Source organism: Oncorhynchus clarkii, chromosome 23 (assembly GCF_045791955.1).
Source record: "Oncorhynchus clarkii lewisi isolate Uvic-CL-2024 chromosome 23, UVic_Ocla_1.0, whole genome shotgun sequence".
NCBI lineage: Eukaryota > Metazoa > Chordata > Actinopteri > Salmoniformes > Salmonidae > Oncorhynchus > Oncorhynchus clarkii.
In genome coordinates, this window is record NC_092169.1 from 25241228 (window position 1) to 25259328 (window position 18101).

At 40.4% G+C, this 18101-nt stretch overlaps 1 protein-coding gene across 1 annotated transcript in view; it reads left to right on the forward strand.

Moving 5' to 3' along the window:
* The first annotated feature begins 636 nt into the window (after positions 1–636).
* LOC139381628 (cartilage acidic protein 1b) overlaps positions 637–18101 on the forward strand; it is a 51542-nt gene continuing 34077 nt past the window's right edge. Inside the window, exons 1-3 of the mRNA XM_071125293.1 lie at positions 637–824; positions 6758–6954; positions 7432–7568. Coding sequence (XP_070981394.1) covers positions 637–824; positions 6758–6954; positions 7432–7568 — 522 coding nt within the window. The remainder of the gene's footprint in view (positions 825–6757; positions 6955–7431; positions 7569–18101) is intronic.

Genomic DNA, 18101 nt, shown 5'->3' on the forward strand with positions numbered 1-18101 from the left:
TTATTCTACAACGTAGAAAATAGTAAAAACAAAGAAAAACCCTTGAATGAGTAGGTGTGTCCAAACTTTTGACTGGTATTATATATTCAAAGACCTTGGTAGCAAGCAGGACAGAAGGTGTCATCGACATCAGCTTTTAGGGTGCAGTTATGAGGTGACCAATAATGGTTGCAAATGAGATCAGCTGTGTTGGTGAATTTAGCACTTATTGATGGTTTAATTAATGCGAGATCAACTGGTGATAATCTGGTGGCCATCGATGGTTACAATATGCCTGACACCTTTTCCATTACATTTTGTTATGAAAAAACAAGTATTTATCTGGTTGTAATAGTGACTATTTGGTTTGGTTCTGGTTATAATCTTCTCAACCAGAAAGACAGTTTTCATCCAGAATGTGATGTCAATGTGATGTCATATTTTCACCTCCACTGCCCAGCTGTTCTGAGGGTGTGGAGGGTTGCAAAATTATGCTAACTTGACCAAAATATAAAGGTTATCCAGAAGTCCTGCTTAGAAGATTTCCGGAATCGGAAGGGAATATGCAGAAAATGTAGAATTTTCCAACCAGGATTTCCAGAAAAGGAACGATGCTAAAATTTTGCATCCCTAAGGTTGTGATTCTGTCTGCAGGTGATGATGTCCCTGTGGGTGTGTATATTCCTCCCTGTCCTCTCTGCGGCCCAACGGTCAGAGCCCATGTTCTCAGCGGTCACAGAGACTATGCTTCCTCCGGACTATGACAACAATCCCACCCAGCTTAACTACGGAGTGGCTGTCACCGACGTAGACAACGATGGAGACCTTGAGATGTTTGTAGCCGGGTGAGTGAGTGACATGGTCATTAGAACTAATCAGAACTAGTCAGAATTGGTCAGAACCAGTCAGAATGTGTCAGATCCAGAATATGTTAGACATAGGAAGCAGTGGATGATCTGGAGATGTTCATAGCCAGGTGAGTAAGTTAGAAGGTCTCAGAACCAGTCAAAAGAACTTAGAATAACTTATTTACCCTCAGAGGTGTAGCAAGCCAGTTGCCGTGATAAAAGTTTTTTGTTGTTGTACACTCTCCTCAAACAATAGCATGGCATTTTTTACTGTAATAGCTACTGTAAATTGGACAGTGCAGTTAGATTAACACAAATGTAAGATTTCTGCCCATATAAGACATGTCTATGTCCAGGAAAGTTTGTTGTTACTTACAACGTCATGCTAATCACATTAGGGCCCTTTAGGTCAACAGTCCTGGTATAGGGACACTGATCCCGTAGAGGTTTGTGTTTCCAAGTCTATACTGTTGTTGTGTAAATAAATTGCATATATGCTTTCACTGGACATCGTCATTGGTTTTGAAAACTATTATAAATAAACAGCACAACGCAGAAGCGTCAATTATTGAGAAAGTGGCACACATTTTTACCCATTTATAAAAATAAAAAACTGAAATATCACATTTACGTAAGGATTCAGACCCTTTACTCAGTACCTCGTTAAAGCACCTTTGGCAGCGATTACAGCCTCGAGGCTTCTTTGGTATGACACTACAAGCTTGGCACACCTGTATTTGGGGAGTTTCTCCCATTCTTTTCTGCAGATCCTCTCAAGCTCTGTCAGGTTGGAAAGGGACCGTTGCTGCACAGCTATATTCAGGTCTCTCCAGAGATGTTTGATCCGGTTCAAGTCGGGGCTCTGGCTGGGCCACTCAAGGACATTCAGAGCCTTGTCCCGAAGTCACCCTTGCATTGTATTGGCTGTGTGCTTAGGGTTGTTGTCCTGTTGGAAGGTGAACCTTCACCCCAGTCTGAGGTCCTGAGCTCTCTGGAGCAGGATGTCAAGGATGTCTCTGTACTTTGCTTCGTTCATCTTTGCCTCGATCCTGGCTAGTCTCCCAGTCCCTGCCATTGAAAAACATCCCCACAACATTATGTGGCCACCACCATGCTTCACCGTAGGGATGGTACCAGGTTTCCTCCAGACGTCAATGGAAACAGGTGCACCTGAGCTCAATTTTGAGTCTCATAGCAAAGATTCTGAATACGTAGTAAATAAGGAATATTATTTTTTTAATCAATTTGCAACATTTTCTAAAAACCTGTTTTTGCTTTGTCTTTATGGGGTATTGTGTGTAGATTGCTGATGATTTGTTTTTATTTAATCCGTTGTAGAATAAGGCTGTAACAAAATGTGGAAAAAGTCAAGGGGTCTGAATACTTTCTGAAGGCACTGTATATGACTCTGGTCAAAACTGTTATAAAACAGCCTATTCAATATACTCTCAATTATGTTTGACCTTGTTACATTTATTCCTGCTTCAAGAAAATCCACAAGGGCATGTTTTATAGAAAATTCACAGGGTGGCCAAAATGACATCAACCTTTATGTAACATTACAGAAACAAACTTAAAACAACCTCTATTCTGTTTAAATTCACTCCTGCCTCAAGAAAATCCACCATGACATGCTTCAACAGTAAGTGAAATACAAGGTGGTACTATCACAAATTATGTCTATTACAGATAATTACATAACAAAATGTCTTCTCTGTTATAAAATGTGAAATCCCATTCTGTTTCAAGAGGAAAATTGATTTGTTCTCACAGTAACAGGAGAATCAGGGAGTTTATAGCAGTAAAACGCTTTCTTCCATTTATGGACCTAAGAGACAATTACAGCGATTCCAAGACAAGATAGTGATCTCTCCAATAACCCCAACAAGGTGGGAAAAATGGAAAGTGATCTATCGTTTGTTTAACTAAAGTTTAAATAGGTCCGTAGCTCTTGCTCTTATGTTAAGGTATCTTTACTTCACTGAACTAAACATAAGGGGAAAGGGATCTGTCATTTCTGACCAAGAGGACCAGATTGAGGGTAGGAAGTGTTCTGTCACTCACTTAGCTAAATGTACAAGAAAAGGGGGGAAGAGATCTGTCATTTTCTGAGCTAATGGAAGAGAGAGAAGGGCTGAACAAGGATGAAAAAGAAAGTGTTTTACAGGATGAAAGTGTATAAGGGTGTCCTGAGTCTTCGACAAGTGGTGCTCATGAGAATGGATAATGCTGGATGGCGCTACACTGATAGAGGTTTGGCGAGACTGCAGTATACAGGAGAGTGGAGGGAGGGGCAGAGACAGGGATGGTGAAATTAAGCACTGTCATCCCATGACTATGATATAGTTTAGTGAAGTGTGGCATCTAGTTGAAGTTAAGTGATTGGAAGTTCAATAAGAAGTGGTCCTTTATTCTTAAAAACAAGATGTTTTGGCATCAAACCTTTCATCAGAGCAGGCTGGTAACCTTCACATTGTCTGAAGATCCCCTTCTCTTCTCCTTTATTCATTATTCATGACAAATGGCCAGATTTGAATCAGGTGCATATATTTTCAAAAGGGAACATTGAGGACACAGATTAAATAATGGTGAGATATATAAAAAAGTAAATTGTAAATGAACATAGTTTAATGTTTTAGATTTTATTTTTTGGTGTTTTAACCTCGCTGAAAAAACCTGGCACTTTGGAAGTAAACCTGTCCCTCAGACATAAAATACTGGGACATAGCCTACTGTATACATGTATATCTTTGAGCAGAATTATTATTCCATAGACACATATTTTGACATAGTTCAGTCTCAACCTCTCTCCCCAGAACCAGATCTCACGCGATATTTGGTTCTGGGTTGCCGAGATGAGACACAGTTTAATGTATGTCTATGCTCCATAGAACACATCTATAGTCAAAGTATGAGACAGGTTGTCGGTGAATTCCTGAGGTCAGATAAGGGTATGTGCTATCCGGGATCCCCGGGACGTCCCTACCCAATTGAGGTTGACATTTTAAAATGGTTAAAGTAAGAGTCATGGTTATGGTTAAGGGTAAGGGGAGGGGTTAAATTTAAGGTTTAAGTTTTAGGGTTGGGACGTCCCAAGGATGATGGATAGCACTGATCGTCAGATAAGTGTCCATAAATGAGAGGTTTACTCTGTTTGACCTCCCATCATCTCTCTGCTCCATCTATGGCCTATAGCATCCAGCCTTTAACATCTACAGCCTATAACAAACAGCCTATAACATCTACTGCCTATAACATCCAGCCTATGTGTACCGGTGTGTGTATAGCACTTTGTGACATCTGATGTTAAAAGGGCTTTATAAATACAGTGCCTTGCGAAAGTATTCGGCCCCCTTGAACTTTGCGACCTTTTGCCACATTTTAGGCTTCAAACATAAAGATATAAAACTGTATTTTTTTTGTGAAGAATCAACAACAAGTGGGACACAATCATGAAGTGGAACGACATTTATTGGATATTTCAAACTTTTTTAACAAATCAAAAACTGAAAAATTGGGCGTGCAAAATTATTCAGCCCCCTTAAGTTAATACTTTGTAGCGCCACCTTTTGCTGCGATTACAGCTGTAAGTCGCTTGGGGTATGTCTCTATCAGTTTTGCACATCGAGAGACTGACATTTTTTCCCATTCCTCCTTGCAAAACAGCTCGAGCTCAGTGAGGTTGGATGGAGAGCATTTGTGAACAGCAGTTTTCAGTTCTTTCCACAGATTCTCGATTGGATTCAGGTCTGGACTTTGACTTGGCCATTCTAACACCTGGATATGTTTATTTTTGAACCATTCCATTGTAGATTTTGCTTTATGTTTTGGATCATTGTCTTGTTGGAAGACAAATCTCCGTCCCAGTCTCAGGTCTTTTGCAGACTCCATCAGGTTTTCTTCCAGAATGGTCCTGCATTTGGCTCCATCCATCTTCCCATCAATTTTAACCATCTTCCCTGTCCCTGCTGAAGAAAAGCAGGCCCAAACCATGATGCTGCCACCACCATGTTTGACAGTGGGGATGGTGTGTTCAGTGTGATGAGCTGTGTTGCTTTTACGCCAAACATAACGTTTTGCATTGTTGCCAAAAAGTTCACTTTTGGTTTCATCTGACCAGAGCACCTTCTTCCACATGTTTGGTGTGTCTCCCAGGTGGCTTGTGGCAAACTTTAAACAACACTTTTTATGGATATCTTTAAGAAATGGCTTTCTTCTTGTTCATCCAGAGTGATCATGGGCCTCTTGGCTGCATCTCTGATCAGTCTTCTCCTTGTATGAGCTGAAAGTTTAGAGGGACGGCCAGGGCTTGGTAGATTTGCAGTGGTCTGATACTCCTTCCATTTCAATATTATCGCTTGCACAGTGCTCCTTGGGATGTTTAAAGCTTGGGAAATCTTTTGTATCCAAATCCGGCTTTAAACTTCTTCACAACAGTATCTCGGACCTGCCTGGTGTGTTCCTTGTTCTTCATGATGCTCTCTGCGCTTTTAACGGACCTCTGAGACTATCACAGTGCAGGTGCATTTATACGGAGACTTGATTACACACAGGTGGATTGTATTTATCATCATTAGTCATTTAGGTCAACATTGGATCATTCAGAGATCCTCACTGAACTTCTGGAGAGAGTTTGCTGCACTGAAAGTAAAGGGGCTGAATCATTTTGCACGCCCAATTTTTCAGTTTTTGATTTGTTAAAAAAGTTTGAAATATCCAATAAATGTTGTTCCACTTCATGATTGTGTCCCACTTGTTGTTGATTCTCCACAAAAAAACACAGTTTTATATCTTTATGTTTGAAGCCTGAAATGTGGCAAAAGGTCGCAAAGTTCAAGGGGGCCGAATACTTTCGCAAGGCACTGTACAGTTGATTGAATCTAAGTAACATAAAGAATCCATCGGTTTAAGCTTGAGATATCTGTGTTTTTGCATGGGCTGTGTCTCAATTCTCCGCATCTGCCTATGTTTCACTGCTGCATCTGCGATGGAAAGTGTCAGAGCTACAGCACTGTTTCAGACCAACAGACATCCGGAAATCCGTCTTCTCACAAAAACAACTGTAGCATTTGAACGGTTTGGCCTACAAACTAATACCATTATATAGAAAGGGGAGACTCACAAATATGATGGTGTTTTCTGTTTTGCTCTACGACCCCCACAAGCCTCACGGGACTTGTCTGAAATCAGTAACGCTAATTTGCCAACTTTTGTCTGTGGTGTCCGAACCGTTTGGGCTACAAACGAATATGACCCCAGGGTAGACTTTCACGAACATGATGGTGTCATGGGCCTATAAAAATAAGGGGTTAAATGTGTCAAAAAAACTACAAATATTTCCAAAGCTTTCTTATATTTCCTAGATATATGTCAGCTTAGAACCCCCCCCAAACGGCATAGACTTTTAAGAAATAACATCGACAACCTATAACATCCAGCCTATAACTACTGTAGTATCTACACACAGTTTTAGAAACAGACTTTTCTAAGGGAACTCTTATGAGCCTTAGATGGGGCTTGAACCTTTTTACATTACTCTAAATACCTGAAGGTATAAGACATAAACTGGTGTTTACTAATACCTCAACTTTAGCTCAGAGGGTTAACATGATCTTGAGGCGAGTAAATACAAGAAGGCAATTACTCCCTGTTCCCCCATGATTGATTGATGATTGTAGGTGCAGCCCTATGGGCGACAATTAACTCTTCTTAAAACAGGTACTATTTGCCCTAACAATGCCTCACAAATCTTCAAGTGGGATCTCTCAAAACTTCCTTTAGAATAATGTCCATGAAAAGGTAACGATTATTTATGCAAATATTAAAGTTAACACTGGAACTCTGTGCCCTGTAACTCTGATGTGGCTATTGCCTACCTCAAAGGGTTTACATGATGTGCAGCCTTTAACTCTGTTGTTGGTCTCTTACAGGTACAATGGTCCTAACCTGGTTCTGAAGTACGACAAGCAGAGGAAGAGACTGGTCAACATTGCTGTTGACAACCGTAGCTCCCCTTTCTATGCTCTGAGAGATCGCCAAGGCAATGCCATCGGAGTGACAGCCTGCGACATTGATGGAGACGGAAGAGAGGAGATCTATGTGCTCAATACCAACAACGCCTTCTCAGGTAGACATGCATACACACACACACAGAGATGCATGCATACGTTTAAGCATACATACTGTACATACACCCGCACATGCAATAATACACACACACGAGTACACACACACATACACACGGATCATGTCCTCCCATCTCTCTTCAGACACAAACACAGAAGGGAGGATCAATATAACAGAGATAAACATTTCTAATCACAGACTTCATCAGGTAACAGATAAGGACTTTGTGTCGCTATTAATCTTCTGAGAGTTTATAGGACTGACTGCCAAAACTACAATATCACAGCTTTATCATTTTCTCTTTACTTTATTTACCCCCAAAATGGTTGTATAGGATTCTAGATGTTTTATCTTCATTTAAATCTAAAATATTCTCTGTTCTTTTCTTTTCTCTTTTCTTCTCCCCTCCCCTCTTCTTTCCTCTCCTCCTCCTCCTCCTCCACCTCCTCTCCTCTCCTATCCTCCTCCTCTCCTGAAGGTCGTGCCACCTACTCTGATAAGCTCTTTAAGTTCCGTAATGGCCGGTTTGAAGATCTGTTAAACGACGATATTAACGAACACCGCGATGTAGCCAACCGCTTGGCTGGACGATCTGTAGCCTGCATAGACCGAAAGGTACAAGAGCCACACACACACACACACACACACACACGCTCAGACTGAGAAACACACTCGCACTACAGAACTCACAAAACACAGCTCTCTCTAAACAGATCTGTCTTTCTATGTCAGTTTCTGTCCTTTACACCCCATTACTAACCTCTTATCTCATTTGAGCATATCAACAATAACTCAGGCTTTCTGTTTAGTGTCTCTTCTCCCAGCCCATATTATGATGTGGGTTTTATATTTGTGTGTGTGTCTGTGTGTGTGTGTGTGTGTGTGTGTGTTTGTGTGACTGTAGGTGCGTAGTCATAATTCATGCTTGCTGTGTGTCCCGCCCTCCTCAGTGTGTGTTATGACAGTTCATTAGAAGAGAGATGTGGTGTTCCGTCTCCTCTTTTGCTCAGTGCACCGCTGTAATTACAAAACAATGGGCTCGTTCATTCTACAGACTGACATACAAGGGGAGAAATTATGTCTACACACAGACACGCATACACACAAAATACAATGACACAGACAAACACACACATTTAAACAAACATGCATGCATGCATGCACTTGCATGCACACACACACACACACACACACACACACACAGTAAAATAATGTGGCAATGGATGGCCAGTGTATGGGCCAAATGGAGATAGGCAGAACAGCATATTTCTGTAATCATGACTGCAGTCCTCTCTACCCCACCCCAGGTTGAGGGATAAAGCTGTTACCCAGTGAGGTACAGTACGGACGGTATTAGAATCGATTTTCTGACTGCAGTCTCATCTGACTGGGCATGGGAGAGGAGCCAAGCCCATAGGAAGAGATCTCCTTTTAATATGACAATACCTTTACAACGGTCCAAACTCTTAGTCTCCTTGAGTGTGTGGTCTCCTTGAGTGTGTGTATTGTGTGTGTGTACTGTGTGTGTGTTTGCGCACGGGCATGTGCGTGCGTGTGTGTGTTCATTTCATGAGATGGATGAGAGAATAAAGCATTTTCCTTTAGCTGTAAAAATCTACCTCTCCTATACTTTCTGAGAGGACCTTCTTATTCTCCCATCCACAGTTGGAGTTAAGTTTACAGCAGTCATTGATGAGCAGGATGTGAGCCCGCCTCATGTAATGGAGATTTCTCATCATTGTACTGTAATATGATATATAATATATACATTATAGCCCCATTGGAGCAGCATCACAAGGTTATAAAAGCCACTGGTTTGAGCAGTTTCTCACAGCAGGAAAATATTCCTGCATTATAATTAATTGAAATTTTTGTAAGGGTTGATACATCTTTTGTTAATCAAGTCTGACATTTTCTTAGGTGGAAATTACAAACTTCAGAAGCCTTTTAAACCTTGTATACACTGTTTGCATTTCCTGCTGCACAGGAAAATTCCATTTGACAACACAGATCAAATTAAGATATAGCACATTTGTATGTGGTAGGAAATTCAACTGATCAATCAACTTCAATTTTGTATCACTCACGTCCCTAACACACTTTATAGTGAAAGACAGTGTGAAAAAAGGGGGGAAAGACAGAGAAAAATGTTGTAATACGGCCTAAGATGTGAACCACTCTGTCTTGTTCCCCCTTTCAGGGGAACACCAAATCACAGTCAAAAGCTCTTGAAGACCACAATTCCCAGAGTCGCAGAGATTTTTTTTTACATAAAATATGTTGCAGTATGTATGTATGTATTGTATACAGTACCAGTCAAAAGTTTGGAAACACCTAGTCATTCAAGGGTTTTTCTTTATTGTACTATTTTCTACAAGGCATGAAACTATGAAATAGCACATATGGAATCATGTAGTAACCAAAAATGTGTTAAATAAATCAACATATATTTTAGATTCTTCAAGGTAGCCACTCTTTGCCTTGACAGCTTTGCACACACACTCTTGGCATTCTCTCAACCAGCTTCACCTGCAATTCTTTTCCAACAGTCTTGAAGGAGTTCCCACATATGCTGAGCACTTGTTGGCTGCTTTTCCTACAATCTGCGGTCCAACTCATCCCAAACCATCTCAATTGGATTGAGGTCGGGTGATTGTGGAGGCCAGGTCATTTGATGCAATACTCCATCACTATTCTTGGCAAATAGCCCTTACACAGCCTGGAGGTGTGTTTTGGGTCATTGTCCTGTTGAAAAACAAATGATAGTCCCACTAAGCACAAACCAGATGGGATGGTAAATCCCATGCTGGTTAATTGTGCCTTGAATTCTAAATAAATCTCAGACAGTGTCACCAGCAAAGCACCCCCACACCATTACAACTCCTTCTCCATGCTTCATGGTGGGAACCGCACATGTGGAGATCATCCGTTCACCTACTCCGCGTCTCACAAGGACACGGAGGCTGGAACCAAAAATCTCAAATTTGGACTCATATCACAAAAAGGCCACTGAAAGTGTGGGGGAAAAGAGAAAAAAAAGGTAGAAAGATGAATGTGTTTGGTGTTATTTACTTCTAAATAGACTTCTATCACTCACTCAGAGATATAATTACTCATCTAGACCACTGCATCTTTCTTAGTCTCCTTCAGTGTGTGTGTATTCCGCATACGTGCCTCTGTATATGTGTGTGTGTGCATGCCTCTGTATGTGTGTTTTTTAGTCTCCTTGGGAGGGAAGTTCCATCATTTGTCTTTTCCAAACTGATGAAGGGAAGCTATTGATTTAAGACATGTGTAAGTGATAGATGACACTGAAACAGGACCACTTTCAGACAAAGACTAGTGACCGAAAATGAGCTTTGGTATAAAGAGCTATCTGGAAACTATTTACACTTTTAGCTCCAAATGTGAATATTTGGTCCTACCCGAATGTCAAAGTTGATTTGTTGACTGTAATAGCCTCCCTAAGTCAAACAACGTCACAATGCGAAAGGCCTTCAAAACACGCACACACACATGCCCACACAGCCATTCATGCATGCATGTACACACACACACACAACCACACACATTATGTATAGTCTCCTGATCTGTAATGACTGGTTACAGAAATGAGCGTGAGTGAAGCATCATTACTGAAAACCACTGACTTTTAACACCAGTAACTAATTTTCAATGGCCTTGGAGCCTGCAGCACTAAATCATACGTGTGTGTGTGTGTGTGTGTGTTTGTTTCTATTACCTGAGATGGATGTGCTGAGAGAGTGAGCTGTGACGATCTGATGCTGGTGGTGACATTTACATTCTTTAACAGTCCTTTTCATTTTAGTCCCGCAGTGGAAATTAGATTAGATTGGATTTAGTCACATGCACAGGGTCACAGATGTAGTTGCAGTGTATAGTAAAATTGTTAAGCTCCGAGCTGATTGTCTGGGGGTAGAAGCTATTGCCCAGTCTCTTAGTTTTAGCCACGATGCTCCTGTACTGCGTGCGTCAAAGTGATGGATGCGAGGAGAACAGGCCGTGGCTCAGGTGGCTGATGTCCCGGATGATCTTCTTGGCCTTCCTGTGACATCTGTTGTTGTAGGTGTCTTGGAGGGCAGGCAGTGTGCACCCAATGCTGCGTTTGGCTGAGCGTACCACCCTCTGTAGTTCCTAACGGTCCGCGGTGGTGGAGATTCCATACCAGGCTGTGATGCAGTCCCACAGTATTCTCTCGATGGTGCTTCCGTAGAAGCAGGCAAATTTCAGCCGAATTTCTTCAGCCTGAGGTGGAAGAGTCGCTGTCGTGTATTTTTAGATAGACTGGATCTTTATATTTGCCATCTGGGTCTTGTTTTAATAATAGTGAAATAAGACCTTCCTGCTTAGTACCTGACAGACCATTTCTATAGGATTAATTAAAACAATCTAACAATGGCGCTTTTAGTATATCAAAAAAGGCTTGATAGACCTCTACCAGTATGCAATCAAGCTCTGGGGTTTTTCCAGACTGAAAGGATTTAATAGCCTCAAAGTTATTCCTCTATAATTTGGCCTTCGCACTGATCTTTCTGTACATTTGTTAATTTTTCAATTTTTTGTTTTATTTGGAAATAATTGCTTACCGTAATCTTCATTCAGTGGGAGAGGATGAGACGGAAAAGAGAACATCTGCTTAAAATATTTAGCTTCCTCTTTTAAAATATCATTCGGAGAATCATAGATGACTTCAGTAACGAGTTTCTGCTAATTATTTTTGTTAGCGTTCCTGTGTTGGAGATTCAGGAAGAATTTTGTGCATTTTTCTTCATATTCCATCCAGTTTGCTTTATTTTTGTAATATATTTCATTAGATCGTTCTTGAAGAAGTTCCTCAAGTTCTTTTTGTTTTTCCTCTAACTTATTTTGTCTCTGTAACATCATTTTTATTGCTATCTACCTGTACTATTAGTTCATGTATTTCCCTTGTTAGTCTTGTCTCTTTAGCCAGAAACTGCTTTTTTATTATTGATGAATATTGAATTGAATGACATCTGAAGGTATCCCAAACAATAAGTGAATTTGCTGTTCCTATATTATACTGTAAAAATTCAGTTATAAATTATTTTGTCTTAGTTAAAAATGAGTGGTCCTCCAGTAAACTTTGATTACATTTCCAATATCCCTGTCCATGTGGAAATTCTATAAGGGTTATGTGAAGGCCAATTAGGTGATGATCCGATCGCGTTCTGTCTCCTATTAAAACTTTTTTCACCTTTGATGCAAGAGAGAAAGAGAGAAAGAGACAAGAAAGTAGTCAAGACGGCTAGTTTGATTAAGTCTCCTCCATGTATATCTCTCTAGGTCGGGGTTTTTTAGTCTACAAATATCCACTATTTCTAATGTGTCCAGAATATTTGTGATTTCCTAACGGCACGGTGATAATAGTTTGTAGAGTGATTTCCTTTACAGTCCATTGAGGTATTTAACACTGTTTTATAGTCTCCTACCAGAATGATTTGATCATTTGTTGGCTGTAAGTTCAATAAATTGGTCTAAATATTTTCAAAGAAGTATGGATCATCCTGATTTGGACCATATAGATTAACCTTTCTAGCGCAGGTGTTCCACTAGCAGAACCCCTCGACAACATTCCGCTGAAAAGGCAGCACGCGGAATTCAAAAATATTGTAGCTTTCACACATTAACAAGTCCAATACAGAAAATGAAAGAAACTTCTTGTTAATCTACCCATCGTGTCCGATTTCAAAAAGGCTTTACAGCGAAAGCACGACATATGTTAGGTCAGAGACAAGTCACAAAAACGCACAGCCATTTTTCCATACCATAAGAAGTTAAGGAGAAGTCTATCTTTAATTCTGTGAATAACACTTGTATCACAAAAAGCAGAAATATAGATCAAATTAATCACTAACCTTTGATGATCTTCATCAGATAACACTCATAGGACATCATGTTACACAATACATGTATGTTTTGTTCGATAATGTGCATATTTATATCCAAAAATCTCAGTTTACATTGGCGCGTTACATGCAGTAATGTTTTGATTCCAGATAGCCACATCAAATCCCAGAAATACTCATAATAAACATTGATAAAAGATACAAGTGTTATTCACAGAATTAAAGATAGACTTCTCCTTAACTTCTTATGGTATAGAGGACGCTTGCGTCCCACTTGGGCATAAGCCAGGGAAAATGCAGCGCGGCAAATAAAAAAAAAATGATATAAAAATCAAACTTTCATTAAATCACACATGTAAAATACTAAATTAAAGCTGCACTCCAATATGTCCCATAAGCATAACAATTGGTCCTTTTGTTCGATTAATTCCGTCCATATATATCCAAAATGTCAATTTATTTGGCCCATTTGATCCAGAAAAACAGCTTCCAAAATGTGCAACGTCACTACAAAATATTTCAAAAGTTGCCTATAAACTTTGCCAAAATATTTCAAACTACTTTTGTAATACAACTTTAGGTATTTTTAAACGTTAATAATCGATCAAATTGAAGACGGGTCTATCTGTGTTCAATACAGGAACACAACAAACCAAGCTACTTTTCAAGTCTTGCGCAACTCTCAACAGTGTTACGCAGTTCCTAGATGGCCAGACTTCTTCATTGCACAAAGGAATAACCTCAACCAAATTCCAAAGACTGGTGACATCCAGTGGAAGTGGTAGGAACTGAAAACAAGTTCCTAAGAAATATTGTTTGCCAATGAGGACTCAATGAACAGACAGAGACCTCAAAAAAATAAAATATTTCTGAATGGTTAGTCCTCAGGGCATTGCCTGCTACATAAGTTCTGTTATAGTCACAGACATGATTCAAACAGTTTTAGAAACTTCAGAGTGTTTTCTATCCAAATCTACTAATAATATGCATATCTTATATTCTTGGCATGAGTAGCAGGAAGTTGAAATTGGGCACGCTATTTATCCAAAAGTGAAAATGCTGCCCTCTATACCTTAAGAAGTTAATGCAACCGCTGTGTCAGATTTAAAAAAAACTTTACAGAAAAAGCATAATCTGAGTACGGCGCTCAGAGCCCAATCCAGCCAAAGAAATATCCGCCAAGTTGGAGTCAACAGAGGTTAGAAATAACATTATAAATATTCACTTACCTTTGATGATCGTCATCAGAATGCACTCCCATGAATCCCAGTTCGACAATAAATAACTGATTTGTTCCATAAAGTCCATTATTTATGTCCAAATAGCCACTTGTTGTTAGCGTGTTCAGCCCAGTAATCCATCTTCATGAGGTGCGAGCATTACGTCCAGACAAAAACTCGAAAAGTTCCGTTACAGGTTGTAGAAACATGTCAAACGATGTATGGAATCAATCTTTACGATGTTTTAAACAGAAAAAATGCAATAATGTTCCAACCGGAGAATTCCATTGTCTGTAGAAAAGCACTGGAACGAGAGCTAACTCTGTCGGGACCGCGCGTCACGAGCCTGAGACACTCTGACAGACCACTGACTCATTCAGCTCCCATTCTCCCCTCCTTTATAGCAGAAGCCTGAAACAAGTTTCTAAAGACGGTTGACATCTAGTGGAAGCCTTAGGAAGTGCAACTTGACCCCATAGACACTGTGTATTTGGTAGGCCAAGCTTTGAAAAACTACAAACATAAATCAAAACAAATCAAATCAAATGTATTTATATAGCCCTTCGTACATCAGCTGATATCTCAAAGTGCTGTACAGAAACCCAGCCTAAAACCCCAAACCGCAAGCAATGCAGGTGTAGAAGCACGGTGGCTAAGAAAAACTCCCTAGAAAGGCCAAAACCTAGGAAGAAACCTAGAGAGGAACCAGGCTGTGGGGTGGCCAGTCCTCTTCTGGCTGTGCCGGGTGGAGATTTTAACAGAACATGGCCAAGATGTTCAAATGTTCATAAATTACCAGCATGGTCAAATAATAATAATCACAGGCAGAACAGTTGAAACTGGAGCAGCAGCATGGCCAGGTGGACTGGGGACAGCAAGGAGTCATCGTGTCAGGTAGTCCTGAGGCATGGTCCTAGGGCTCAGGTCCTCCGAGAGAGAGAAAGAAAGAGAGAATTAGAGAGAGAGCATACTTAAATTCACACAGGACACCGGATAGGACAGGAGAAGTACTCCAGATATAACAAACTGACCCTAGCCCCCCGACACATAAACTACTGCAGCATAAATACTGGAGGCTGAGACAGGAGGGGTCAGGAGACACTGTGGCCCCATCCGATGACACCCCCGGACAGGGCCAAACAGGAAGGATATAACCCCACCCACTTTGCCAAAGCACAGCCCCCACAGCACTAGAGGGATATCTTCAACCACCAACTTACCATCCTGAGACAAGGTCGAGTATAGCCCACAAAGATCTCCGCCAATCCAACCAGATTTCCCACTTCCTGGTTGAATTTTTCTTAGGTTTTCGCCTGCCATATGAGTTATGTTATACTCACAGACATCATTCAAACAGTTTTAGAAACTCCAGAGTGTTTTCTATCCAATACTAATAATAATATGCATGTATTAGCATCTGGGACTGAGTAGGAGGCAGTTCACTCTGGGCACGCTATTCATCCAAAAGTGAAAATGCTGCCCCCTATCCCAAACAAGTTAATGATCCAAATGTATTTTTCATCCACTTTCATATTAATAAAGATCCACCTTCCTTGCACATCATTCCTAACTAGTTGCACATTCAGATCGACATTTTTGTAAATTAATATTATCACCTCCTTTTGAGTTACCGTGTCCATGACAGAAAATTATTTCACCGCTCCATTCCTTTTTTCCACGCAACTTCATCTAAGGATGTAGAGTGAGTTTCCTGTAAACAGAATATCTTCTTTGGGAACAATCCTTAGGTTATTTTTAAAATATATAATCGATAATATTTCAACTGGACTGTACCTTCTTCAATAGGAGAGAGAGAGAAAAAGTCTGCTCCAAGCTGTTGCGCATGCAACACTCTGCTGGCTCCCAGCCATACAATGACAGAAATGTGATCTTTCTCGCTCATTTTTTTCAGAATAAAAGCCTCAAACTATGTCTAAAGACTGTTCACAACATGTGGAAGCCATAGGAAAAGGAATCTGGTTGATATCCCTTTAAATGGAGCGAAGGCAGGCAATGGAACAGAGAGCTTTCAGGAAAAACAGCACCTCCGGATTGGATTTTCCTCAGGTTTTCGCCTGCAATATCAGTTCTGTTATACTCACATACAATATTTTGACAGTTTTGGAACCTTTAGAGTGTTTTATATCCTAATCTGATAATTATTATATTAATCCTAATTATATGCATATTCAAGATTCTGGGCCTGAGAAATAGGCAGTTTCATTTGGGTACGTTTTTCATCCAAACATCAAAATACTGCCCCCTACACTCAACAGGTTAAAACTTGTTTTTCAACCACTCCACAAATTTCTTGTTAACCAACTCTAGTTTTGGCAATTCAGATAGGACATCTACTTTGTGCATGACACAAGTTATTTTTCTAACAATTATTTACAGACAGATTATTTCTGTTATAATTCACTGTATCACAATTCCGGTGGGTCAGAAATTTACATACACTAAGTTGACTGTGCCTTTAAACAGCTTGGAAAATGATGTCATGGCTTTAGAAGCTTCTGATAGGCTAATTGACATAATTTGAGTCAATTGGAGGTGTACCTGTGAATATATTTCAACGCCTACCTTCAAACTCAGTGCCTCTTTGCTTGACGTCATTGGAAAATCAAAAGAAATCAGCCAGGACCTCAGAAAAAAATGGAGCTCTCCACAAGTCTGGTTCATCCTTGGGAGCAATTTCCAAACACTTGAAGGTAACACGTTCATCTGTACAAACAATAGTATGCAAGAATAAACACCATGGGACCATGCAGCCGTCATAACGCTCAGGAAGGAGACGTGTTCTGTCTCCTGGAGAGGAACGTACTTTGGTGCAAAAAGTGCAAATCAATCCCAGAACAAGGACCTTGTTAAGATGCTGGAAGAAACCGGTACAAAAGTATCTATATCCACAGTAAAACGAGTCCTACATCGACATCACCTGAAAGACCGCTCAGCAACTGCAACTGCACATGGCGACAAAGATGGTACTTTTTGGAGAAATGTCCTCTGGTCTGATGAAACAAAAATAGAACTGTTTGGCCATTATAACCATCGTTTTGTTTGGAGGAAAAAGGGGAGGCTTGCAAGCCGAAGAACACCGTCCCAACCGTGAAGCACGGGGGTGTCACGTTCTGACCCTAGTTCTTGTGTTATTTGTTTGTTTTAGTTGGTCAGGACGTGAGTTGGGTGGGCATTCTATGTTTTGTTTTTCTGTGTTCGGCCTAGTATGGTTCTCAATCAGAGGCAGGTGTCGTTAGTTGTCTCTGATAGAGAATCATACTTAGGTAGCCTGGGTTTTACTGTTGTTTTGTGGGTGATTGTTTCCGTGTCTGTGTTTGTCGCCACACGGTACTGTTTTGGTTTGTTCACGTTTATTGTTTTTGTATTCATAGTGTTCAGTTTATGTTTTTTAAATAAACAACCATGGACACTTACCACGCTGCGCATTGGTCCTCCGATCCTTCTCGCTTCTTCTCCTTAGACGAAGAGGAGGAGGAAAACCCTTACAGGGGGTGGCAGCATTCTGTTGTGTGGGTGCTTTGCTGCAGGTGTGACTTGTGCACTTCACAAAATACACTAAATTTATGTGGGTATATTGAAGCAACATTTCAAGACATCCGTCAGGAAGTTAAAGCTTGCTTGCAAATGGGTCTTCCAAATGGACATTGACCCCAAGCATACTTCCAAAGTTGTGGCAAAATGGCTTAAACAAAGTCAATGTATTGGAGTGGCCATCACAACGCCCTGACCTCAATCCTATAGAAAATTGGGGGCAGAACTGAAAAAGTGTGTGTGAACAAGGAGGCCTACGAACCTGACTCAGTTACACCAGCTGTCAGGAGGAATGGGCCAAAATTCACCCAACTTATTGTGGGAAGCTTGTGGAAGACCTGAAATGTTTGACCCAAGGTAAACAATTTAAAAGCAATGCTACCGAATACCAATTGAGTGTATGTAAACTTCTGTCCCACTGGGAAATAAATCATTCTCTCTACTTTTATTCTGACATTTTACATTAAAATAAAGTGGTGATCCTAACT